Genomic DNA, 26,520 nt, shown 5'->3' on the forward strand with positions numbered 1-26,520 from the left:
TTTCAGTGGGTGAACCCATCATGATCTTGACCTCTTTGCTCACATTCTCACTCCTCCCACTCTTCAACTGGACTTTGGGAGCTCAGTCCAGTGTTCTAATGCAGGTCTCCGCCTCTGTTTCTATCCGTTGCTGGATGAAGGTTCTATGGTGACATTTAAGATGTTCATCAGTCTGACTACAGGGCAAAGCCAGTTTGGGCCCCCTCTCCTCTATTGCTTAGGATCTTAGCTGGGGCCATCCCTGTGGATTCCTGTGGAATTTCTCCAGAGGGACACATGCAATTTGATTTGGTGGGTGGGAAGCTGAGGTTATGCCAGTGAGAAAGGCCAGGGGTAATGGATGAATTTAGAGAAGGCCAACTGAGAAACACCAACGAAACCATATAGCTCAGTGAAAGCAGAGGCTGTGCCGACCAGCTCCAGAAACAGTTCCTGAAACAGCCTGCCCCAGGAAGCCCTACCACTTCTCTCTCTAATCATTGTGTTCAATAGGCTCCTGGGGCTCTCCTGGTCCCGAGTTTCATCGCTGTTCTGACCCTTGTTGCCACCCTGAACATTTGGTTTTTCCAAGCCATGCTGCTGCCTAGTCTTACTTTGTGCCATTCTCATAGCTCCTTAGTGTCTTACAAGTTCGTCTTCAACTGCACCCATGCTAAAACGCTCAACCTTTAGGTCTTGACTTAGGCTCACAGGGGAAGACACCTAATTGTTTCTGACAAACAGTTGTCACTCAGAAGGCATGTTGCCTCAGTATCCTGGCTCACAACTCAAGTACGCTCTACCCTCTGGTGACTGCCCACCTCTGGCAGCAAGCTATAGTCAGCTAGGGATAGTGCATGTTACCATGCAATATGCACAATACAGCAGATATTCAAACACTTCAGAGAAGGTAGAGCTCAATATGCAGCAGGGACTCAGGTGGTGTGGGACAATTTTCTGAAGCTGCAGAGCGATTGGTAAAGAAAAGTCCCCAGACTATCTTGATACAAAATATATAGCTTTAATAAACAGAAGTAAGACTTACAACAGCTTACACCAGAATCCAACCGATCCGTCCAGACACAGGAGCCAGGCGAAAAGAGGGCTAGCGGAGCGCGTTTGCAAGGTTTATAGGCAGGCTTTTGCCTGAGGGCGGCACGCCCCGAAAACAGAATATAATTGGCTGAACTCCCCTATCAATTTTCTATATTCTGTCAATTATGTTTTAAATAAACGCTAATCAGCCTGTAGCCATGTAGGAAGTATAGGCGGGACAACCAGACAGGAAGTAGAGGTGGTTCAATGAGAACAGGAAAATTCTGGGAAGAGGGAAGCTCCCTCTGTAGTCCTGTCCAGACACCAAAGAAGCAAGATGTGACTATGCCACTGAAAAAGGTACTGAGTCATGTGGTTAACACAGATAAGAATAATGGGCTAATGTAAGTTATAAGTGTTAAGAAGTCTGAGCTAATGGGCCAATCAGTTTAAGTTAATGTAGACCTCTGTGTAATTTCTTCAAGGCTAAATGGCTGTGGGACCTGGTAGGAGGACAGAAACCCAACCAACACTCAGGTTACGTTAACTCAGGACTTTCAAGTGGCCACAGACTTTAAACTTCAGATTCCTGGGGGAAATTAAGTCTCTGCTACAGTTAAAAGGTCCTCAAGGTTTGTGGCTGCTGAGAACAGTTTGGCAACACTGGACATTTGTGTGGTTATTTGACTTTGAGGACACCAGCCAATCAGAGCACCAGAACAAGGTCCCTTCATCCGTCTGTATGAAGTGGTGCTGCTGAGGGAACACTTTTCCAAGACCTGAAACAAAAGTGACAAAAATATGGATACATTAAATGAGAATCAAATATTAGCCCACCTAATATTTAATTATTATCATAAATTGGTTCTCTTTTACTCTTACTGGAATCCTACATTCCTCTAATGTTTTTGCATGAATGCACAGTGATGAGAAGTTAGCTTCACAAGAGATCTTACTTGGATAAATAAGAAACAGCAAGACATGCTATCCTTGTCAGACATCTTGACTTTACACATCTCTAAAGAAAAAAGTACATGTAGTCCTAAATGTGAAAGGCAAGACTAAATAACTTCAACAACATTGCAGAGTGTCTTCATGATCTTGGGGGTAAAGGGTTTCTTAAATAGAATACAAAATCTCTTAATATAACTAGGTGAATTTAACTATAGTAAGGACTCTATTCATGAGCTGGAGTGAAGGGGTTAGGAGTGCACACTACTCTTGCAGAGGATCAGAGTTCAGTTCTTAGCATCCATTTCAGGTGGCTCACAACCACCTGCAACTTCAGCTCTGATGGGTTGGATTCCCTCTTCTAGACTCCACATGGCATGGCACTCTGAACACCTGCCCCTCAATATCCACATAACTAAAAATAGAAAAATAAGTCTAGGCACCAAGGCATCATGAAGAATGAATCATAGGAGATATTTGCAAAACACAAAATGACAAAGAAATTGTATGCAAAACATATACACCCATATGTGCCCCAGTTTGAAAGACTTTGTACCCTTTAACATTCATGTTGGAAGTTAATCTCCTTAAGGATCTTTTGGCCACTTGAGATTCTTCTGCTGAGAATTCTCTGTTTAGCTCTGTACCCCTTCTCCTCTTTAAAATTGGATTTAGTATTTTGATGTCTAGTTTCTTGAGTTCTTTACAAATTTTGGAGACCAGTCCTCTGATGTGAGGTTGGGAAAGATCTTTTCCCATTCAGTAAGCTGCCTTTTTGTCTTCTGTGTTGTTTGCCTTGCAGAAGCTTCTCAGTTTCAGAAGGTCCCATTTATTTATTGTTGCTCTCAGTGTCTGTGCTACTGGTCTTATATTTAGGAAATGGTCTCTTATGCCCATGTACTCAAGGCTACTTTCCATTTTCTGTTCTATTAGGCTCAATATGGCTGGATTTTTTTTTCCCTCAAAGTTTATTAAAATACAAAAGTCTCCATTTCCGCCCCTCCTCCCAACACCCTCCCACTCCCCCCACTCTCTCCCCTCCTCCCTCTCCATCCCCAAGAGCAGTCAGGGTCTCCCGCCCTGTGGGTAGTTCAAGCTCCTCCCCCCTCCCTCCAGGTCCAGGAAGGTGAGCATCCAAACAGACTGGATCCCAAAAATCCAGTATATGCAGAGGAAACAAGTCCCAGTGTCATTGTCAATGGCTTTCCAGAAAGACTCGGGCCAGCCACATTCAGAGAATCCGGCCTCATTCAGAGAATCTGGCTGGATCACATGCTCGCTCAGTCCCAGACAACTGGCCTTGGTGAACTCTCATTAGATCAGTCCCCTTGTATCAGTGGGTGATCGCACCCCTCGCGGTCCTGATTTCCTTTTTCATGTTCTTCCTCCTTCTGCTCCTCATTTGGACCTCTGGGGACTCAGTCCGGTGCTCCAATGTGGCTCTCCGTCTGTATCGCCATCCATCGTCGGATGAATATGGCTGGATTTTTAAATTTCTTTTTATTGAGCTATATATTTTCTCCACTTCCTTCCCTTCCTCTCCCTCCCCTTCTACCCTTTCCCATGATCCCCATTTACTCAGATCTTGTCTTTTTCTATTTCCCATGTAGATTAGATCCATGTAAGTTTCTCTTAGGGTTCTCATTGCTGTCTAGGTTCTCTGGGACTGTGATTTGTTGGAAGAAGTGTGTCATTTGGGGTGGGCTTTGAAGTTTCAGATGCTCAAGACAGGCCCAGTGTCATTCTTTCTGTGACCTGCCAATCCAGATAGAGAACTCTCAGTTAACCTCTTCGGCATCGTGTCTGCCTCTATGCTGCCATGCTTCCTACCATGATGACAAAGGACTAGATCTCTAAACTATAAGCCACCTCAGTTAAAAGTTTTCCATTATAAGAGTTGTCATGGCCAAAGTTTCTTCACAGCAATAGGAACCCTAATTAAAACAGAATTTGGTACCAGGGACTGGGGTATTGCTCTGATAGGTTAGACTATGCTTTTGTTTGGAGGAATATGGATCACATTAGGATTTTGGATTAGAAAAGCAGTTGAATGTTTAAAGTCTTGGGCATAATGGGCCATACTATAGGAAGATGGAAGACAGTGATCTTGAGGGTGATTTGAACTGTGGGAGCCAACCTCACACTTGAGAAGAATATTAATATGTGGCCTAAAGATAGTTCTGATATTTTGGAGAATGTGCCCCTTTCTTAAAAAAATCTGCCTGAGGATAAACTGGCATCACGGATTAACAGCTTTGGCAGAGGATAGTTCCAAACAACCTAGCATTGAGTGCTGTGTGGTTATTGGTGACCAGCCCCTGCAGATCTATAATGAAAAAAGAGCAAGCTGAGCAAGGAAAAATACAAAACGAACATACAGCACAGGACAGGGAGTGTAAACAGATCAAAGAAGTCTGATGCTTAGTGGAATAAACGGAGTGGTGACCTCAGAGCAAGGCCCCACCCAGCTAAGCTTCCAACATAGGAAAAGGAATTAAAGGAAAGTTTAAAGGAATTTAAAAACATAGGGATGGGAGTGGTGGCACACACATTTAATCCCAGCACTCAGAAGGTACAGGCTGTCAGAGTTCAAGGACAGCAAGAGAAACTTTAACTAAGAAAAAAATTATCTTGGAAGTGGCTCTCAAGACAATGAGCCTAGTGACAACTTAATCTTGGATTCTGCCATCTAGGGTGATGAGAAATAACTTCCTTTTCTTCAAATTTACTATTTTGGGTATTTTGTTATAGCAACACAGTCTAAGACAGAGCGTGTGTGTGTGTGTGTGTGTGTGTGCGTGCATGCATGCATGTGTATGTGTGCGTGCATGAGAGAATGTAAGACAATGGGCATTTTTCTCTTTTGGTTTTGCGAGACAGGACTTCTCTGTGTAACCCTGGCTGTACTGGAACTCACTCTGTAGAACAGGCTGGCCTTGAACTCAGAGGTCTGTAGACGAAATGTCTGTCCCACTTGGTCACGCAGTTGTTCAGTCCCAAAGAAACACACAGAGGCTTATATTAATTATAAACTATTTGGGTTATTGTTCAGGCTTATTACTAACTACCTCTTACAACTTAAATTAGCCCATAATTCTTGTCTATATTTAGCCATGTGGCTTGGTACCTCTTCTTAGTAAGGCAGTCTTATCTTGGTTCCTCTACTTCTGGATCTCTGGTTCTTCTACTACTGCATCTCTGCCTTTCCTCTTCCCAGAATTCTAGACTGGTTGCTCTACCTATATTTCCTGCTTGACTACTGACCAACCAGCATTTTATTGAAACAATAAGAGTGAGAAATCTTTATAGTGTACAAAGCATTTTTCACAGCAGAGATCTGCCTGCCTCTGTCTCCCTAGTGCTGGGATTAAAACTATGTGTCAATAGGCATTTTTCAGAAGTAGAAATGAGTGAAATGGCTCCCAACTTTACCCACATTCAGTGAAACACATATTTAAGTCTAGAAACACCCACCAGACTGGCAAAAGTTTAAGTCTGGTAGCACCAGTATTGGTAACAATACAAAATAATGGGAATCCAAACACTCTGGAGGTGGGAAAACAAGATGGCACCAGCTGAAGATGAAGACATGAGTCTTTTCAGGACCCTGGGATCCTTGCACATTCATGCCCTAGAGAAGTATACAGGCAGAGACCACACAGAGCAGCACTGCTGTGCACTGCAGGTCCCACCTGGAAACAACTCCAAGTTTACAGCTGGCTGTATGAACAGTGGCAGAACAGTATCAGAAAGAGATGAGACTCTGACCTTTGAAAACCAAGATAAAAGGAGTTAGAGAGATGGCTAGTGATGAACAGCACTATCTGCTCATCCAGAAGACCTGAGTTTGGTTCCCAACACTTATATGGTGACTTACAGCCATCTATAACTCTAGTTTCAGAGGATCCATACCTTCTTCTGGTCTGTGCAGGCACCAGATACACATGTGGCACACATACATAATACATAACATCTACAACAACTAAACAAAAAACCCTTGAGTCCTATAGCCCAGGGCAGTGATGCATGTCTGTTATTCCAGTACCCACAAGGCTGAGGCAGAATTGCTGAATTTGTGGCATTGAGATCAACATGCCAGCAAGGGCTACATAGCAAGACCTTGTTCTAACATCAATCATTTGAATCCTACTTTATATGTTGGAATGTCAGTGGCTCCTGGCAGCTGTTCACAGGGTCAAGAGACAAGAGTACAGCTTTCTGACTTCTTGCTAAGGCTACTCTGTCTCCTGACTCCATGATCATGAAAGCACAAATGCGTGCTGGATGAAGAAATTGGTGATGGAGAAACTAGATCAGTGTGTTTCCACAACCTTGTGTACAATGTTTTAGATTATCTTTCATAAAGACCTGACTCCAAGGTCATGTCTGTTCCAGACGCTAACAAATTCAGTAACTGTAACTCCTACTGTCCTGTCAGAGTGAAGACTAGGTGGCTCTTACCTGGGTGGGGACAGGGACTCAGATTGAGTAGGTCACCAGGAGATGGTAGCAGTCATCTCAAAAACCCTCACAAATAATATGAAGGAACACTTAGCCCTGTACCATCACTCACATGAACCCAGGGAAAATATATCATCTGTTTATTCCATGAAATGTATCACAACATTCTTGCTATATACAACAGTTGCAATGAAACCAGGGTGCACAGAAAATGTGTATGGAACCCTCAGTGTAATATTTTGAACCTTAAGAGTCCAAGTGGAGAAATGGGCTGCCTTAGTGCAGTGTGCTACTTCCCTGGCCTTGTTCATGAGGTCATTTCATGACCAAGCTCCTTAGTACTTGTGCAGCATCATGCCTGCAGAGTTCCACAGATGCTGTAGAGCTCTTCCTGCAGAGATCACAGCTAGAAAGCTGACGTTCCACCATAAGTAATGTCAGGAGGAGGTTAAGAGGGCGGTGAGTCCTTGAGTTCACCTATGTGCTGCTTTCTTGACAAATGAAGGCTGCACTGTTGCCTAGGTGTGAAGGCCACAAATCACACAGAAAACACACAGATAAGTCTAGATCAATAGCAAGTGTGCAAGAGAAACAGGATAATTTTATTATCAGGTTTTGCTTAAAATAATGGTACAATAGAATCTCTACAGTTCAGCATGATTAGACATGATTATAACTAGAATATTATTTAAGAAACAAACAACAACAGAAATGAACCAGCACAAACTACAAAATTACTAGAGGAAAGGGAAGCCATTTGTCTGATAAAATATGTGGTATAGCTAAACTTCCTTAGAAACTACTTCCCAACCACTAAGTACCTTCACCAAGGCATTAATCAAATGCTTCCTATATTTAGACACTGATGATCAAGTGGACTGAAACACATAATGCTTAAGCTTGGTTTTTTCCATCTATAAAAGAACAGTATTTCAAGAAAATAAAATATTTTCTAAGTACAGTTTTCTGAAAACTTCAATGACCTTTTCTGGCTCAGTACCTGACTTGAAATGTTCAAATGTTTTTATTGCACACAACAGAAACTTGAGCAGCAAACTATGTGCATGAGAAGCTGATGAGAAACAAGATTGGAAACCCCTTTAAATTGTGTTCCATTTACATGATTTAAATATATAGTTTTCTATATCTTTAATCAGTTTAAGTAAAAAGGTAAATTTCTGAACAGCACAGAAATACAAATGCATTTAGAGCTTTACAAAATATATCCAACCCCTTAGACATGCATAACCTTTTAATTTTAGAGTGTTATACCATACACGGGAACCAGTTTCTTCTTCGTAATGTAGAAAGTCATTTTTATGAAGCTATTTTATATGAAAAAATAAAGACACACATTCCTTTTCTGTCTCTGAAAAAAGTTTGTGGAATGTTAGAAATTATGGAAAAGCAATTTCAAAGCAATTAAGTCTAAAGACTTGGAATGACAAAGTCTTAGCGGCACATTATGTTATGAGGAATGATAATCATCATTAAGTGTTTTGAGGAGTATTTTTGTCATAGCTAAAGGCTACCAAGAGATGGCATGGAAATCCATGAATGCTGGGCTATTTTTCATCAAAGAACCCGAGTGTGTAAATGTTGCCACTCAGGAATCTCAAGCAATGTCCCAATACACTAACAGGCTGGTGCAGTTAGCACCACAGACCAGAGCCAACAGCTTCTGCCCTAGCAGGCTGCCCTCTGTGGAGGCTGCACAGACATCTGCCTGTGGGTATAGATCAGGATGCTGACCTGCAGGGCTTCCAAACTTACCAACACGGGAGGGAAAGGGGCCTCTATAGAATATATAGCTTCAATAAAACCTGCCTACCAGAAAAAGAATGTTACAACTTCATTTAGAAATGTAAACAGCTGATTATAATTCTAACTTCTCTCAAAAGAACTCATACCTTAAGCAGGTTAAATACTGATGTCAAAATACTCTCATTCAAACTTTAAGTGCCCTGTTCTCCAGCCCCCCATTTTTGTAATACCCCATTTTTGTTTTCCTAATTTGCTTTCTTCTTAAATTTCTAAGGAAAGCTATTCTAAAAAACAGTAACTGCTTAGTGCAAAACCTGGAAAGCAACAGGATTGAGGAAGCCCTTCTTGTGTTCAAGAAAGCTCCTCTTCATTCAAAAGGAGAGGAGAATTGCTCTTAAGCTTGGGAGCTAGTGAATGGATTTGGGGTTGGACAGTTCACATTGGTTATGAATCAAATGTACATATAAAATTGCTCTCCATCTGTTACATACAGCTTCAGAATTTCTACTCATCTAGTCCACAGACTCACGGCTTTAGTTCTCTCCCTTATCAATGCCATTATGCTAGGAATGTAATGGCTTCCTTAAAACCACCTGGACAGCAGTGCAGCTACCGCCAATGACTGCATCCTGTAAACCTGAAAAACGTTGGTTGACTTTTGCTCCCTCAGGCCCTAGTTACAAACACTCAATTCTTAAACACAAAAGCACTGTTGATCACCAGAGAAAGTGTGGGCTCCAACAGAAACATCTCTGGGGGCAAGAGTCAAAAGGCCTGCAGCTGGTTCCAGGTCTCCCATGCCAGGGTTTGGAGATTACTCATAAGTTAGTCTCTCTCACTGGTGTGTGGGGCTCCCTGGACTAGGGCCGTATCTCCTGTTCCCCACAACACTGGCTACAGCAGTGCCTGTGCCAACAACAAAATGGTCCACGGCCCTTGAAAAGTCAATGTTTCCCTGAACCTGAAGGAAGTAGGGATATGGTCTTTTGACCATTCTCAGATGTTTTATATTCCCAGTTATTATTATATGCTGAAAGCCAGTTAAGTGATCATTTTAAGAGTTAAGTTTTAATTTACATTAAGATTAAATTAAAATATACACTTAAGCCTGACAGAATGGTAAGATCCTATAATTCCAGTTATTTGGGAGACAGAGGCAGGAGGATGGCAATTTTAGAGACCTGTGTAGTAAGACTGTGAGATCCTATGTGGGGGACCCATACATACACTCAAATGGAAATGTGATACAAAAGCAGCATTAAATTTCATTTAATTTTTTCCTCAAGCGTATTTCAAGGTGAGTGTTGCATTGTTTTTGTTTAAGTGACAGCAATCACTTACCCAGTCATATAAACCTTGTGCAAACTAAAGAATTATCACCTTCCTGGCTAACCAGGCGGGGCTCCTAGAATAACAACTACACAGGACATCATCATGCTGCAGCCACATGAAGAACATCTAAGAATCCCAACAGTCTCCGCACAACACTGATGAAAGAGCCTTTCAGTTGAGTGTGGCTTTGCTTCTTCTCTTTTCAAATATTCCCTGGCTGAAGCAAACAAATGGCGTTCTCTCATTAATCAATTTATTTATCTCCCATTAATCAACTGTCACTGGATTCTTTAGAGTTATTATGCTCAACTGGAAGTAGTTTGTATTTTGTGTGAAGTTCAGTTCAAATTGCAAAGTTTTAGAGATACTAGATTATGCCCTGTGTTCTTTTCATAGTCTATAGGGCACCTTATAAGGAATGGATGAAATATAATCAGTGTCCTTAATTAGGCCCCTTATTTTCCCACTGCTTGTTAAATCAAATGTAGATATAATGGTTATTCCACATATCTTCTGTTACTAAAGGCAGACTGCTCCCCATAAGTAGTCCCTGAGAACTCCCATAAAAAATCCCCTGAAAAGCAAATGACAGTCATAAATGACACACACATGGGCTCCAGCTATGTACAAATCGTGAGAGGTTGGCCAATTCATGCCTGCAGTAATATAAACTTTACCAAAAAGTGACTCATGGCATGGGTATGGGCTCATTCTCTTGCTTCTTACATTTCTATCATTTGAGATGTGTGTGTGTGTGTGTGTGTGTGTGTGTGTGTGTGTGCGCGCGCGTGTGTTTGTCTAAGCATGTACACGACACACTGCCCACATGGAGGTCAGAGGACCATCTTCAAGAGTTGGGTCTCGCCTTCCACCTTGTTTTGAGGTAGGGTCTCTCTTGCTTCTGCCAATTCATTGCACACTCCAGGCCAGTGGGCTTGTGAGCCTGCCCTCTCACCATAGGAACACTGGATTATAGATGTGGCCTTTCATGTGGGCTCCAGGGATCTGAACTCAGGTTGTCAGGCTTGCACACTCAGCACTTTTACTCCCTAAATCATTTCCTTGGCCCACTTCTTGGTTTTCTAAATGTGAGCTAAGCCGTGGTTTACAATTTACCTTTATCGGTCACTTTTTCTTTTGAAGGTGGTAGAACTGACTAAAGGAGGCTTTTCAGGCAGGGAAGTAGGAGAGTCAAGTATCTCTGAAAGGTCCAGTGCAGAGTAAGACTAAGAGAAGGCCTGCAGATCTGTCCAGATCCAATGGACAACCATTCACAAGAAACAAGGCACACATTTTAGATAACAAAGTGCTGCTGATTAAGACTGCAGCATAACTGGGGCTCATCATGCTAGCAAGTGAGTCCTTAAACTACTGCCCTACAGCCATGTGCCAACCCTTCAGTGCTGCTGAGCCACCACTGCCCACACAGTCACCGCCAGGAGGAGGGACACAGTGTGGCATCTTTACTGCCTCACATCAACTTTGTCAGAAAGAAATTCATCTGAAATGACATCTTATCCCCAAAAGTTTTTCCCTGTTGACTTTCACAGCTCTGGGAAGAAATGAGCTGGTGAATGTGTTGAGTGGGTAGAAGGCCCCCTCCATGCCCCACCTCCACAAAACTTCACCCTAGAACTCAGCAAAGTAATATAGGTGGGAATGCACATTCCCTACAGTTTACAAGTACATTTTAGGGCTAACTTCAGAGAAAGTAATATAACTTAATTTTAGTCAATATAAATTACAATGACCATCTAAATATTTAAACGGCAAAATAGAACAAAATATACATATGCAAAAATTCTAAACAAATGTACAATCCCAGAACTTAAAATTCACTAGAAGGTTCATTGTGTGCATTAATTAGGCTCAGAATGAAGTAAAAGTAGTCAATTTCACCCCCAACCTGGAAAGCCATTCCTGCTATGGTTGTGATTTCATCTGTTCAGCATCCTGTAACATTCATTTAGACAGAGTGCAACCGTCCATGTAAACAGTTTGTTATCTTGCTCCCTGGGTAGGGACTCGGAGACAGAGGAGACTCTGGGAGCAGCAGATGAGGAGGGACATTACCCTTTAGAGAACACAGTAACTTCTGCTGTTGGCTTCAGGGTTTCCCATTGGGTGGTTCAGGAAGACTCTGAGGGGTGGACGTGGTGAAAGTAGACAGCCATGAAGACATAGCTGTCTTTGCACTGGAAAAAGCTCCTCCCACTGACTGGCCTGTGTGAAAAATAAAAACAAAAGATAAAAACATATGAACTTAATAAAAAGGTTTAACTTTCTTGCATCCTGGGAATGGAACTCAGGGAATTCTCTAATACCGAACCAAACCTCCAGCCTATACTTACTTATTTTGTTAAGACAATGAAAACTCAACAAACATGAATAAGGTTAACTCACTGAAACACAATAAAATAATACAGCTACTAAAAAACCACTTAAATTTTTAGTTCAAAATAATCTTTCCATGGAAATGTCTTAAAGAAAACTGAGTAATTTCTTACCACAGGAGCCACACTAGGCACTTTGTAGGGGTTAATAAAATTTTATAGCCATAGCACTAGCAACTCTGTGAATCAGAATTAGCTGGAGAACTTAAAAAGTCAAACACGAGGCTGGAGAGATGCCTCAGGAGTTAAGATCATTTCCTGTTCTTCCAGAGGACCTGGTGCAGTTCCTAGCATCCATATCAGGAAACCTTTAATTCCAGCTCCCAGGAATCCAATGCTTCTGGCCTCCACGACACACACACATACACATACCTGCACATACTCATACATATGCAGAAAGACAGACAGACAAAAGAAAAAGGAGATAGAAAGAGAGAGGAGATAGATAGATAGATAGATAGATAGATAGATAGATAGATAGATAGATAGATAGATAGATAGGAGATAGAGATAGAGATAGAGATAGAGAGAGAGAGAGAGAGAGAGAGAGAGAGAGAGAGAGAGAGAGGAGAGCATATGTTCTCTGTACCTTAAACGCTGAGTTTATTTACTTATACTGGAAGAGAATCTAAAACTGCTACATCAAACAAAGAGATGCAGTCTTCTAGGCCCCAACTCTTTTTTGTTCTAATGACTATTCTCTCCAAATTCTGCTGTGAATGTGAAATTATTTGAGTTACTGCTATTAGAGAAGAGGGCGTAGAAGAAACTTGCAATGCGATTTAATTAGCAGCAACACTGAATTCAAACCAAATGTAGCTGTCCTCCCCATCTGTGGCTTCAGTTCATGCATTTGAGTTCCCTGTCATCTGAATCTTTGGACAATAACATGCAGGTACATAAATGTTCAATGGAATATTTTAGAAATAAATCATTAGTAAATTTGAAACTTCAGGCTGTTCTAAGTGGTGATGGCCCATCACACTAGCTCTGTCCCCGCTCATGTCCCCTTTCCTCTAATGTACACATGCCCACCCTCCTGCCTACCAGTCACCTGACTCCCATGGTGTGCTGGATGCTTTTTATCAACTTGACACAAACCTAGACATGTCTGGAATGAGGATTTTTTTCTTTCCCTGAGACAGGGTTTCTCTGTGTAGCTCTAGCTATCTTGGAACTAGCTCTGTAGACTAGCCTGGTCAAACTTACAGCAATCTGCCTGCCTCTGCCTCCTGATGTTGGGATAAAAGGTGTGTGCTACCACCATGGAAAGAGGGAGTCTTAAATGAGAAAATGCTCCTAACAGATTATTCTGTAGGCAAATTTGTAGGGCATTTTCTTGATTAATGATGTAGGAGGGCCCAGCCCACTGTGGGAAGTACCACTCCTGGGCAAGTGGTCCTGGTGGTTTAAGAAAGCAGGCTGAGCAAGGCACTGAGCAAGCCAGTAAGCAGTGTTTTTTCATAGGAGGTTTCACCTCCTATCCTGGCTTCTCTTAATGGACCAGGTCCCAGGACATGTAAGTCAAGCAAACCCCATCCTCCGCACATTGCTTTTGGTCATGATTATCATATCAGCAGAACCCTAAGTAAGATACCCAATATCACAGTGTCTGTGCTCCAGTAACCCTAAGAGCAAGGGCAATGGACCTGGCAATCTGAACACGCCAAAGAAGAGCTATAAGGCGTTCTCTTTATATGAAAAGGTGAAAGTAATTGAGCGACAAAATATATTTGTATAACTTTTACTAAAATAAACTGTTCTAACTATCTCCTCCTATTATTGCCGTTAATCCCTGACTTGGCTAATTTACAAGCTAATATTTCATCACAGGTTATATGTGTAAGGAAAAACATGGCAGGTCCACAGTTTTGAGTATTCTCTGGGATTCTTGGAATAGATCTCCTTTGGATGGGGGAACACTACTATAATGATTCATATGTCTACAATGAAGCTCAACTTTTCTATTAAAAGTAAGTGTTGTGGTATATTATTTTAGTTTCCTTCCCCCCTAGAAAGGATTTCTTTGTGTAACAGTCCTGGCTGTCCTGAAACTTGGTTTGTACAGTATTATTATTTGGGGGGGTTATTTTATTTTGGGTTTTTCGAGACAGGGTTTCTCTGTAGCTTTGGAGCATGCCCTGGAACTAGCTCTTTTAGACCAGGCTGGCCTAAAACTCACAGAGATCCGTCTGCCTCCCAAGTGCTGGGATTAAAGGGGTGCCCCCCCCAGTATTATTTTACCTAGGCAAAGATGTGTTACACTGTTTTATTGCCTTTGTTAACTATTGATGTAAAGCTGTTTTACATTTGTTTAATTATGTAAAGATGTAAGAGCTAGTAAGAAACAAGCCTAAGCTAAGGCCAAGCGTTCATAACTAATAACAAGTCTCCATGTCATAATTTGGGAGCTGGTTGTTGGCCTTAAATAAAAAGCATGGTACAATAAGAATTCAAAATAAATCAAATATATAACCACCCATCCAGAAATGAGTTCTTATATATAAAATTCCATTCCTCTGGAATGTAGTAAAGCTATGTGTTCTGTGCCTTTTAAAATGAGTCCACAGAGTCCTCTCACCATCTTTCTACAGGTGTAAGGACTGTTAGCTACCAAGACCACTACAAGGCATTTTCATATGGGACTTCTGAGTTGTGTTCAATAAAGGTTAGCTAAATAGATACATAGTTCAATAAAAGTTATCTCTGTTATGCTTTTATAAATATAAAGTATTCCAACAGGCTCATAGATTTGAATGTTTTATCTCTGCATAGTGGAGCTGTTTTAGAGAGGATATAGGACTTTGGAATCTGTAGTTTAGCAGAAGTGAGTTCTTAGGTGGGCTTTGGAGATTGTATCTACTTATAGCTCTCTGTTTCCTGATTCACTAGGATGTAAGGCACAGCCATATGCTCACATTGTTATGAATTCCATAACAATTCCATTGTTATGACTTTGCTGACCTGATGAACTGTACCTTAAGTCAAAGCAAACTTCTCCCTTGAGTTGCTTCTGTAGGGTATGGTCAAAGTGGTGAGAAAAATAACTACTATGGTTTCTAGGTTTGCAACTGGAACAAAATAACAAGTTAAAAATATAGAAAAGAGGGGCTGGGTATGGTGGTGCACACTGTCAATCCCAGTATTTGGAAGGCAGAGGCAAGAAGATCTCTTTGAGTTCAAGGTCAGCCTAGTCTACATAACAAGTTCCAAGTTAGCCAGGGCTACATGGTGAGACCACATCTCAAAACAAAAACACCAACCAAAACAACAAAAAGACAAACAAACAAAAAAAAAGGGAGAAGAGGAAATAAAGAAGTTATTTTTTTTATTCAGATTCAACAAGGAATAATCTTCAAACATTTTAAGTGGATAAAAAAAGCTAGACGGAGAAGGATATATACATAATATGCTATGACTTATCTAGCTTTGGGTATCTGGTTGATACTGGCCTCATAAAATGAGGTGGAAAGTATTAGCTCATTCATGACTTTCTGAAAGGTTTTGTATACAATTTATGTTATTTCTTAAATGTCTAACAGAATTTTAAAGAGAAGCTTGTTCTCTCAGCACCTAGGATGCTGAGTTAGGAGGATCCAGAGTTTGAGGCTAATCTGGCCTACAAAGTGAGACCCTGTCTTGACAAACAAGAAGGGGTCGAGTAAGAGAAAGAGGAGGGCAGGAGGGAGAGAGAGAGGAAGGAAGGAGGAAGAAGAAAGAAAGAAAAAGTGAAGCTAACATGGATGTGTTTAAATTAGAAACCTTGCACCAAGTTTTAATTTCTTCAGCAGATTCAGAGCTATTTTCATTTTTAAATTCCTTATTAGTAAAAAAAACATTAAAAAATTTTAAAAAATTCCTTATTAGTTTCTGCCTTTCAAGGAATCTGTCCACCTATATTGTCAAGTCTGTTGACAAAATTACTCTCCAGCTTCCTTTGTCCTTTCAGTTGCTGTGAGTCCCCAGTGGTGTCACAACTCCAGTGTCTCTTTTACCCGTCTACTTAGAAAACATAAATGCCTTCTTTAATTTTAAGACTGAAAATTAAAAAGCCCCTTTGTATCATTATATGATCCACAAATATGTATAACTTTATTTTAACAACCTATACACTGAAAACAGAAAATGGATACATATGACAGCAGCTCCTGCTGAGGGTGTGCCTTACCGACAGCCTTTCCTGTTTGTACCACATTCCGGCTGGTTGTGACCATGACATTACCAAATTTTTTGCCACGTTCACTGTTCTGAACAGAACTAAGAAAAGAAACAATTTTAAAAATCTCAAACATTTGTGAACACCCACAATCAAACCACTTTATCATCATCTCAAATTAATATTGGAAAAACAAAAAGCAACAATATTATAAGCAAATACAGAATATACTAAAAGAACACAGAAATGAGCTAAGAGGTGAGGACATAAAGATGTATGTCCTTGATAGACATGGTTTGCTCAGAACAAGGCATCAAAGTAAGAATGGCTATATCCTGCCATTTTTTTCATACCACTGTGTATGGACAGAGTATTTTCATTTTAAAATGCGCGCTGTTAAACTATAGAATGTTATACTCATTGGGCTATTATTTGAAACACAAGTCCATCAAGAAGATAAACTTCCCAGCTGGCAATGAAACACATGGCATATACTCAGACAGAATAATTTCCCCTTACTTTCTGTGAGTACTCACTGTGAGAATCTGAGTTTCATGTCTGACACCGAGTACTGGCCTTGAAAAGGATGGCTGTAAAACAAAGCTTAAGTTTAGATTATGAGCATCACAGAGGGGCAAAGAGCAGTCACAGAACTGAAACCAACAATGGGGTCCCATGCATCATTCCTAATATGAGTGTTAGAAGATGTGACTCAACAGTTTTGAGCTCTATCTTCTTTCCTTGTGTAATGATAAACGTGGTTAGAGGTAGGCATGTGTGCCTGGGGATGGAGGTGCTAACACTACCCCAGCACAGTACTAACAACACCCTTTACTTCATCTGCGGTGGGGTCCAAATCTTTTTTTTTTTAAAAAAATATTTATCTATTATGTATACAATATTCTGTCTGTGTGTCTAGCTGTAGGCCTGAAGAGGGAACCAGATATCATTACAGATGGCTGTGAGCCACCATGTGGTTGCTGGGAATTGAACTCAGGACCTCTGGAAGAGCAGGCAGTGCTCTTAATCACTGAGCAATCTCTCCAGGCCTGGGGTCCAAGTCTTAATTCAGATTAAAAACACACCAGGAAATCAGGTGTATAACTGACTTAGGCCACAGTGATGACTGTACCTTGATCCTAGTCACCCTATAAAGACTGGAAGAGCGAGGTCAATAGACAGTTCTTGTCTTACACTCGGGTTCCTCTTCCAGTGCTATGAAGAAAGTGATATTCATTTTCTTACAAAAGCTACTTAAAAAATGCTATAGTTTTATTCAAATGACAGCAAAGAGTTGTGGGTCAAAGTGAGCACATAGAACAGGTCTTCCTTTTACAGATCTCAGGACTAATCTAGCAAGTCACATAAACACGCTGTAGTTGTAGCTGGTATATCACTTGTCTAACATATTCAAAGCCCTGATTCAATACCAAACAGTGCAAAATCACAAAAGCATCCCCAATCAGTCTTTTTCCCTGTTTCAGAAAGGCTTGATTTCAGGGATGGCATGTGTCTGATGCTTGGTAATTTAGAGGATTCCTTTTTAGGAGCTGAAAAAAGTGTCACAGATCTCAAAGAACAGTATTTGGAATGTTTCAAATTACACTTCCTGATAATGAAGACTACCACTTCCTACTTTTAATCCGATGAAAATGTTTAAAATCTACTATCATGACTGCCTAATTACTACCCAAACAGGCCTCTTTGTCCTCAATCTTCTCTCCTTTTTCTTTTAAAAATATAAGAACAAAGTATTTTTGTTGTTTTCGATATGTAGTTCTTAAAAATACCTACTTTTTAAAATTAAAACATAATTACATGTTTTTCCTCTTTCCTTTCCTCCCTCCAACATTTCCAATGTAACTGGCCTTGCTCTTTCAAATTCATGTCCTCTATTTCTTTAATTGTGTACACACACACACACACACACACACACACACCTTAGTCTGTACAATGTTAACTATATGTATATGGTTTCAGGTTTAGGGGATCTTCCCTAGAGAGACTTCTTCTGTTCTTATCATTCCTTAGTTGTCTGTAGTCTTGGTCTGGGTTTGAAGATCCAGGAGACTTCCTCCTTTTGTGTTAGCATCTCTATTGACATCATCCTTGTTTTTTTTGGTTTTGAAGACAAGCCTTGTCATATAGCCAACCTACAATTCTCCTACTTTAACCTCTTGAGTGTGGGATTACAAGCATGTGCTACAATGCAGAGCTACACTTCAGTCTGCTTTTCAACTTCCACAACTTTAGTTTCTTTATACATTTAGTCTGGGTATCACTTTATAGTTCTTTAAAGCCCATTCTAGCTAAGTCTATGCACTAGCATTAAGATCTGTAGAGCTGGTTCAGGTTAATAGCATCAGATCCAATGATGGAGATGGAGCACACACTGTGAAGCTGACAATTAGCTTGACCCACCTTATAAGCAGAGTCACCTCAAGTGTCCCTTGCAAACCAGCTCACGTTTCCCTTCACATAGCTCAGAAGATAGACCTTGTAGTTAGCAAGAAGACTACATTGAACTCTTAGTTCCTTCATTTAATGGCACTAAATTGATACCTGCTTTTAAACTTTTTAATATAGTCAGATGACAATATAGGTTGTGCTCAAGCCAAAAAAGAAAAATCACCAAAGTTAGGGTTGAACCTATTCATTTTCTTTGAGAGATAATATAAAGATAATAGTGTGTTCATCAATTGTTCTGAAACTATCTCCCTATGCAGTTGCATCTAGAAGTTGATACTGTTTAATCTGTATGTTGGAAAGTGTGCGTGTGTGTGTGTTTATCCTTTCTATCATCAGTTAATCATATTTCCACTTTAGGTAAAAACAATAAACTATAGCACCAAATACAAATTTGATTTTGTATCTCTTTTTAATACAAAGTTGATTTTTGTCCATTTCTTACCAAGAAATAAAGCTCAAAATACAATGAAAATAGTCAATGAATGCTTGTATCATTAAAAATAGTATTTCAGTTAGGAGTGGTGGTAAACACGTTAAATCCAAGCACTGGGAAGGCAGACGCAAGTGGTTCTAAGTTTGAGGCAAACCTGGTCTACACAGTGAGTTCCAGTTTAGGCAGGGCTACATAGTAAGACTGTCTCAATAACAGAAAGACTTGGTAAAGCAATCACTTTCCATCCCATGAGTCTAGAGGATGTGCTTACTTTGGGTTTATCTCTGAAAGTGCTGGGTGCTTATTGCTGTTCCATACCCTGTAGTTGTGAGTATTCTTCCAGGCGGTAACAAAAGTTGTCCCATAGTCTGATAACATCTTTTCATTATCTGCCAAGTAAATAGTTGAAAAGAAGTTGAGCTGGACCACAGCAATCTGCACATGAAGATTAGTAACCATAAAAGGTGAAAGAATAGTTTGAAATCCCATGCCCACATTATGGGGCCACAGCCTACAAGTGTCAGCAAATTTGAGTCTAGTTCCAGAAATCCTCTTAAGGAGCTGTGTAGTCTTCAACAAGTCATTTCATCACTGAGAACTTCATTTCTTTTCTTTTTTTTTGTCTAATAATACTTTAATTACAATGATATTTGCATACTCAGCTTTGGTCTTTGATCATTTATAGCAGTCTCAAAATATACATTTCCCATTTTCTACTGGAATTTTTTAAATTAATTTTCTATGTTTATTCCATCATCCCAAGCAGTATGATTTTTATAACAAGCACTAGATTTTCTCATTTTCATGGAGAGGTGTGTCTGGGAATGACTCCCACAGTGACTGGGAATGACCAAACTTTGTTTGAGCTGGGATACTGCAAGAGACTCCCTCAAGGAGTTTCTCAATACTAATAGGTTGCTTTGTTTGTCTCTTGCTGATCCACTCATTAGTCTAATGTTGGCCTTTGCATCTTCTACATAATATAGACGATTTAGACCTTCTAATTTTTTTGTTTTCTTTTTTTTGTTCCTTATTTATTTATTTATTTAAAGAATTTCCACTTCCTCCCCTCCTCCCAATACCCTCCCGCTCCCCCCACTCCCTCTCCTCCTCTCTCACCATTCCCAAGAGCAGTCAGGGTTTCCTGCCCTGTGGGAAATCCAAGTTCCTCCCCCCCTCCCTCCAGGTCCAGGAAGGTGAGCATCCAAACAGGCCAGGATCCCAAAAAGCCAGTCCATGCAGACGAAACAAGACCCAGTGCCATTGTCAATGGCTTCTCAGTCATCCCCCATGTCAGCCACATTCAGAGAATCCGGTTTGATCACATGCTCGTTCAGTCCCAGTTCAGCTTCAATTTCTTAACTAGAAAATACGAGGACTGAGCCAACCACTTCCCAAGGCTCTCTACAATGCCAAAATGTTTTCATGTTTTCTTTACCGTTACAAGGATCATATTACTTATTAAAGAAAAACTACGGACTTGACATTGAGCAGGTATACTGGCATAAGTATATGGTGAGGCACTTAGAATCTCTTCACAAATGTCTAAGGAGTTAAGAACAAGCACATAAACTGCTTCTTTATCCATGTTTTCTTTGTTTGGACTTTGTCTCACTATTTGGTGCTTCATTTTTGAGTATCTAGGCATTGTACTATCAAAAGCCCTTAACACAGGATTTTCACATTAATACTAAGTAGCTCTTGCCTTTTTTGATACCATAGGGAAGTGTCAACACAGAGCATTTCTGCTTGGAGGGACAGAAAAGGTCTGGAGAACTGATCCAGTTAGCTCTTGCCTCACATTTATCACAGGCATGCAGGTTTGCTATTTTATTTTTGAGACAAAGTCTTGCTGTGTACTCAGGCTGGCCTCAAACTCTTGGGACTCTTCTGGTCTCAGATTTCTTCTGTCCAGGCAGGTGATATCTGAGGCGCGTGTGTTTTTGCTTTGAAGATGAAATGCAAGTAGCTTTTGTTACTAGGAAAGGACTGACACAGTTCCATCTACAGCATAAACGTATGCTTCCACAAAATATTTCTGCAGCTCACACTCCACTCCTGATTGTGCTTGAGAATGGACTTGAGCCAGGCAACAGAAGCCTCTCAACCAGATGGATGAGCAAGGCAGGGCTTTAAATTGCAATGTCTAAGATTATTGTTAAGGTAAAAACTAATTACTAGCTACAAAATGAGCTGGGCAGTGGTAGTGCACGCCTTTAATCCCAGAAATGTGTGAAGCAGAGGCAGGTAGATCTCTGATTTTGAGGTCAGCCTGGTCTACAGAGTGAGTTCCAGGACTATCAGGGATACATAGAGAAACCATTAAAAAAAAAAGAATATTAGCTATAAAATTAGCTATAAAGTGTTTAGAACAGACCTTACAAGTATTAATATATTTTTTCAGTTGATTATTCATGAAGTAAAAAACCTGGTGGCTATCTGGATTTCTTTTTTTGATTAGGAAGTAAATTTAAGTTACAAGATTTAATTTTGATGCCTCTGCTCCTATATTTATAGAGGTGACAAACACTTAAAAATATTCAACTATAAATGAGAAATTGATCATTAGTTTTGCTTTATACTGAAGGACAGCACTGAAACCTGGATTAAAAACCACCCTGGCAGGTGGGCGTGACAACACCACAAATAACACGACACTGTTGTCATGCACTTTCACAAGATATTACGAAAAGGTAAACTTGATGCTGCATATATTTCATTGCTAGTTTTTTAAAAAAGTAATATCATTTTTCAGTAATGACAAAGGAAAAATATTTTGAAGTGGTGCGGGAGAATTGCCTGTATTCTGTTAATCATATTTTAAATAAACGCTGATTGGCCAGGCAGGAAGTATAGGTGGGACAACCAGACAGGAAGTAAAGGTGGGGCAATGAGAACAGGAGCATGCTGGGAAGAAGGAAGCTCTTTCCCCAGTCCTGCCCAGACCACAGAAGTAGAAATATGTGACCTGCCCTGCTGAAAAAGGTACCGAACCATGTGGCTAACATATACTAGAATAATGGGCTAATATAAGTTATAAGAGCTAATACGAAGCTTGAGCTAATACGCCAATCAGTTTATAACCTAATGTAGTCTCTCTGTGTGATTTTCTTTGGGGGCTTACCGGTTGTGGGAACTGGGCAGGACAGAAACCCCAACAAGCCCCGCCTTCATGATACATTGAAGTCTACTTTTGCTACAAGTATTTGCCAGAGTTCTAGGGTAGAAGCACTCACTGCAAAGTTCCACTTTTAGTTCATATTATTTTCTAAGTAAAATGAAGTAGTTTCACCCAGGCAGGAAAAATAATGTATTTTTAGAATGGGTTAAAACTTTGAAGGTTTAGCCATTCAGAATATGATTTGTAATATTTTCTTTAAAAATATTTCTTCAGAACCTGAAAATGTGTAAGCAGTTTATAAACATCTGCCAAATGCCACCATTTTCCTTGATACAAAATAGTCAGCAGTTGGTGCGAGAGAATTGTATATATTCTGTCAATCATGTTTTAAATAAACGCTGACTGGCCAGGCAGGAAGTATAGGTGGGTCAACCAGACAGGAAGTAGAGGCGGGGCAATGAGAACAGGAGTATTCTGGGAAGCAGGAAGCTCCCTCCGCAGTTCTGCCCAGACCATCGAAGAGCCAAGATGTGAGTTGTCCTGCTGAGAAAGGTACTGAGCCATGTGGCTAACATAGGTAAGAATAATGGGTTACTATAAGCTACAAGAGCTAATAAGTAGCCTGAGCTAATGGGCCAATCAGTTTATAATCTTATGGAGACCTCTGTGTGATTTTCTTTGGGGCTTGCCGGCTGTGGGGTACTGGGCGGGACAGATACCCCAACGAGCCCTCTTGTTACAAGCAGTCGAGTTGGAGTGAAAACAATTAATATTGACTTAATACATGTTCACGTTTCTATCATAAAAAAAGAGTAAAACTACCGGGCGGTGGTGGTGCACACACGCCTTTAATCCCAGCACTCAGGGAGGCAGAGGCAGGTGGATCTCTCTGAGTTTGAGGTCAGCCTGGTCTACAGAGTGAGTTCCAGGACAGCCAGAGAGATACATAGAGAAACCCTGTCTTAAAACCCCTCTCCCAAGAGGAGTAAAAGTTAATAATCATAAAGAAGAATGGTCAGAGAACATGCTTAAATAGACTCATCTTTGTAAAGACTACCATAAAACCAAAGTCCAAACAAATGCAAAGAAAAGGGTTTGGTAGATCAAGTACTCAAAATGCCAAAGTTGTCACATCTGTGTGAGTAACAGGTGATTTTCTATAATGAATATCTCTTTTTTATGCAACTCAAAACATCCATAAGCATCAGAACATGAAAATTTATAGGAAGAAATGTGGCTGTGTGTTGCTTACCTAACTGCAGTGTAGCCGCCAGCAGAGCATGGATATAGACTGCAAACTGGGCCCGGATCCATTCGTCACCTCCCTCCCAGCCTGTGCCATCCAGGAAGACATCATCTCGGTTCTCAGTCACATGCCTCACTAGGTAATCTGCGAACCTCAGGTCTGCAGTGGTTGGGTTAAGCAGCTTCCTAAGTTCTGGATCATGGATCTGGATCAGTGCTTCTTCTACCTAGAAGAGTACCCAGGTACAAGTAAGAGCTGGGATACTCACATGGACATTCATGTCATCTTAAAAAGAAAACACTGGGGAAATGGAGTTGGAAATAAAAATAAATAAATAAATAAATAAATAAATAAATAAATAATCTATTCTCAAAGATAAGTCTAAGAAAGAGCCAGTTTTTACACTGAAGTTTCTATATACTTTCTCTATTTTTATAAAAAGTGCCTTCTTATTTTTAGAAAATATGGATAGCGGAGGACAGTTGACTCAGAGCACTTGCTGCTCATGGAGAGGATCTGGGCTTGTTTGACAGCACCTACATGGTGGCTTACATTCATGGGTAACTCCAGTTCCAGGGTATCTGACACTCACTTCTGACCTCCACAGGCACAAGGTGTGCACACGGTACAAATGTATACATATATGCAAGCAAAATAAGCACATACAAATAAGTCTTTAAAAGAGAGTGACTTCAGAAAAGAAAATACAAGTGCAAATAAGAACATGCCTTTGAACTATAAAAGTAATTCATGCCTTTAAAGATCTATGGTAGTATAAATATTTGAGGAAATATAGATATATACACAATGAAACTTGCCCTTACAATAACACAGAAAAAAAAAAGCTTAGTTGTAAGTCCTTTAAACTTTTCCACTTTGAGGGCTTGGATACTTTAGAATATTTTAAATACTGTAACATTTTATGTACTTGCGAGGTTTTGCTTTGTTCTTTAGCTGCTGGTGATTAAACTGAGGACCTTAGGCATACTTAGCAACTGCTATACCAATATACCAACACTCAAATGGTTAATTTTGAATGAAATAATAAAATATCTATCTAATGACTTCTGAATGTTAAAGCACTCTGTGGTTCTCTCACCTGTACCCTCCTATCTGGTCTATAATGTTTTCCCCTCACTCAAATTTGGGATAATAATATAATTTTGAAAGCTGGATTTTTCAACAGTTATATTTCAACCATTTCCCCATAAAGTATGAAACTTCTGTCAGTAATTATAAAAATCTTAATGCAGTTAAAAATCCCAACATTTTAAAATTGTAAAATTAAATAAATAATTAAAAATTTAAGTATAGCCAGGCAATGGTGATGCACAACTTTAATCCTAGTACTTGGGAGGCAGAGGTAGGTGGATCTCTGTGGGACTTTGAGGTCAGCCTGGTCTACAGGAGAGGCTTCAAAGATACACAGAGAAACTCTGTTTTGAAAAACGACAAAAAATTTAGATATACTGATAAGGTATCAAATATCTACTCTGAACTTCCTTAACATCAGGAACATATTAAGTAGAATATGTGTTTAAATTATTTTGAAAAGATTTCACATTTTAATAAGGCACTGAGACCATGATAGATCTGGTTAACTCAGGCTGGAATCCTTGCTCAAGCATTTACCAGTGTTTGAGAATGGGAAAAAAAAAATCACTTAACTTGTGTGACTTAGCTTTTGTATGTGCAAAATATAGACAATACATATCTTATAGGGCTATTAGGGAAGTCAGATCAGTTAATATATATAAAGTAAGGAGGCACAATGAGGTTCACCTTTAATCCCAACATTTGGGAGGCAGAGGCAGGCAGATCTCTGAGTTCCAGGCCAGCCAGGACTACACAGAGACCCTGTTTCAAAACAAAACAAAAAATAAACTCAAAACAAACAAAAATATGTAATTAAAATTACTGTAATACAGCAAACACTATTTTCTTTATTAGTGCTGTTACTACAGCTTCATAATTATATTTAGGAAAGAAGTAAGTGAGTCAGCAAGCCAAGTACATACACTCAGACATAAACATACTTCCACAATGGCGTCACTGAGGTGCTTCTGTTGTCGAAAAAGGATGTTAGTAGCTCCAGCCACAAATCCCCGAACAGTGACATCAGAGAGAAGATGATGCTGCTGCAATGCCATGTAAGGCAAACACAGATATCCCTATGGATTACAAGAGCAACAGGAAATAGACAAGTCAAAAAAAAAAAACCAAAAAACAAAAAACCAAAACTCAGCTACTTCTCTTTTCAAGCTAAAAGCAGAAGAGCAAAGAGTAAAAAAAAATGTCCATTTTCCCCTGCCTGTCTAGTTCATTTTTGACTCACTAAATATTCACAGAGGAATGTCTTGCCTTGACTGCAGTAAGTCCAGCTACTGATTCGGTAATTTGCTTCACAAACTGTTAAACCCCTGGCTAGGCTGACTTATTTGATCACTTTATTTTTAGTTCAACTTAAATAAAGTTGACTTTTTCTTTCTGACTTTTTAAATTTAGAAAATTAAAAGTATTACATCAATTAAAAAGTATGTTGTTTAATAGGAAACAGTTAAGAATTTTAACACATATCTCTGTACACAGCCACCAAGGTGTAACGAGAATAGCAAAGCATCCCATTTATTGTCCAGTTGCAAAAATATGTCAGAATATTTGTACAAACTAGTTAAAGCACAAGTTACACTGACAGTATCTGTGTTTAATTTCCTTTTGAAATAGCACTTCCTTAAAATTACAGTTAAATTACTAACCCTCAGCAGGCATTTAAGTTTGAAAACCAACCAAGCAAAAGCCAGCCCAACCCTACACAATCCTGAGTTAAAGCTGAGGTCAGTGGTAATGATTTGTGCATGAAGGCAGGGCAGAACTGTTCAATTTTATTTTTAGAACATAAATTATAACGTTTACTGAAAACCTATTCTAATTCAGAATCTTTTAGCAACAGGTTCTATTTCCCTTTTTGTGACTACTTCAACTGGATTACTTGCCTTGAAAACACACACACACACACACATACACCCACACACCCACACACAATTCTTCTGACCAGTAGTTTACCTAAATTTATTTTGCAGACATACCTGTTCATCTGCTGATATATTTTTAAGTTATTTAATATAGCACTATAACGTCATGAAGAGTGGAGTAAACTTCTAGTCATATAACATTCTTAAA

General features: G+C 39.8%; 1 protein-coding gene across 3 annotated transcripts in view; it reads right to left on the reverse strand.

Moving 5' to 3' along the window:
* Nucleotides 1-980: 980 nt before the first annotated feature.
* Avl9 (AVL9 cell migration associated) overlaps nucleotides 981-26,520 on the reverse strand; it is a 58,764-nt gene continuing 33,224 nt past the window's right edge. The window contains exons 11-17 of one of the 3 annotated variants that reach the window (XM_048440416.3): nucleotides 25,377-25,511; nucleotides 23,347-23,566; nucleotides 19,245-19,362; nucleotides 16,608-16,661; nucleotides 16,084-16,172; nucleotides 11,596-11,745; nucleotides 981-1,793 (exon numbers count right to left, since the gene is read on the reverse strand). In XM_048440416.3, the coding sequence (XP_048296373.3) occupies nucleotides 11,630-11,745; nucleotides 16,084-16,172; nucleotides 16,608-16,661; nucleotides 19,245-19,362; nucleotides 23,347-23,566; nucleotides 25,377-25,511 (732 nt within the window). In that variant the 3' untranslated portion in view covers nucleotides 981-1,793; nucleotides 11,596-11,629. Of the gene's footprint in view, nucleotides 1,794-7,007; nucleotides 11,746-16,083; nucleotides 16,173-16,607; nucleotides 16,662-19,244; nucleotides 19,363-23,346; nucleotides 23,567-25,376; nucleotides 25,512-26,520 lie in introns of those variants that run through there. The other 2 variants (XM_048440415.3, XM_048440417.3) reach the window with 2 other exon arrangements.

This window comes from Myodes glareolus, chromosome 6 (assembly GCF_982192425.1).
Source record: "Myodes glareolus chromosome 6, mMyoGla1.1, whole genome shotgun sequence".
In the NCBI taxonomy this organism is placed as follows: domain Eukaryota; kingdom Metazoa; phylum Chordata; class Mammalia; order Rodentia; family Cricetidae; genus Myodes; species Myodes glareolus.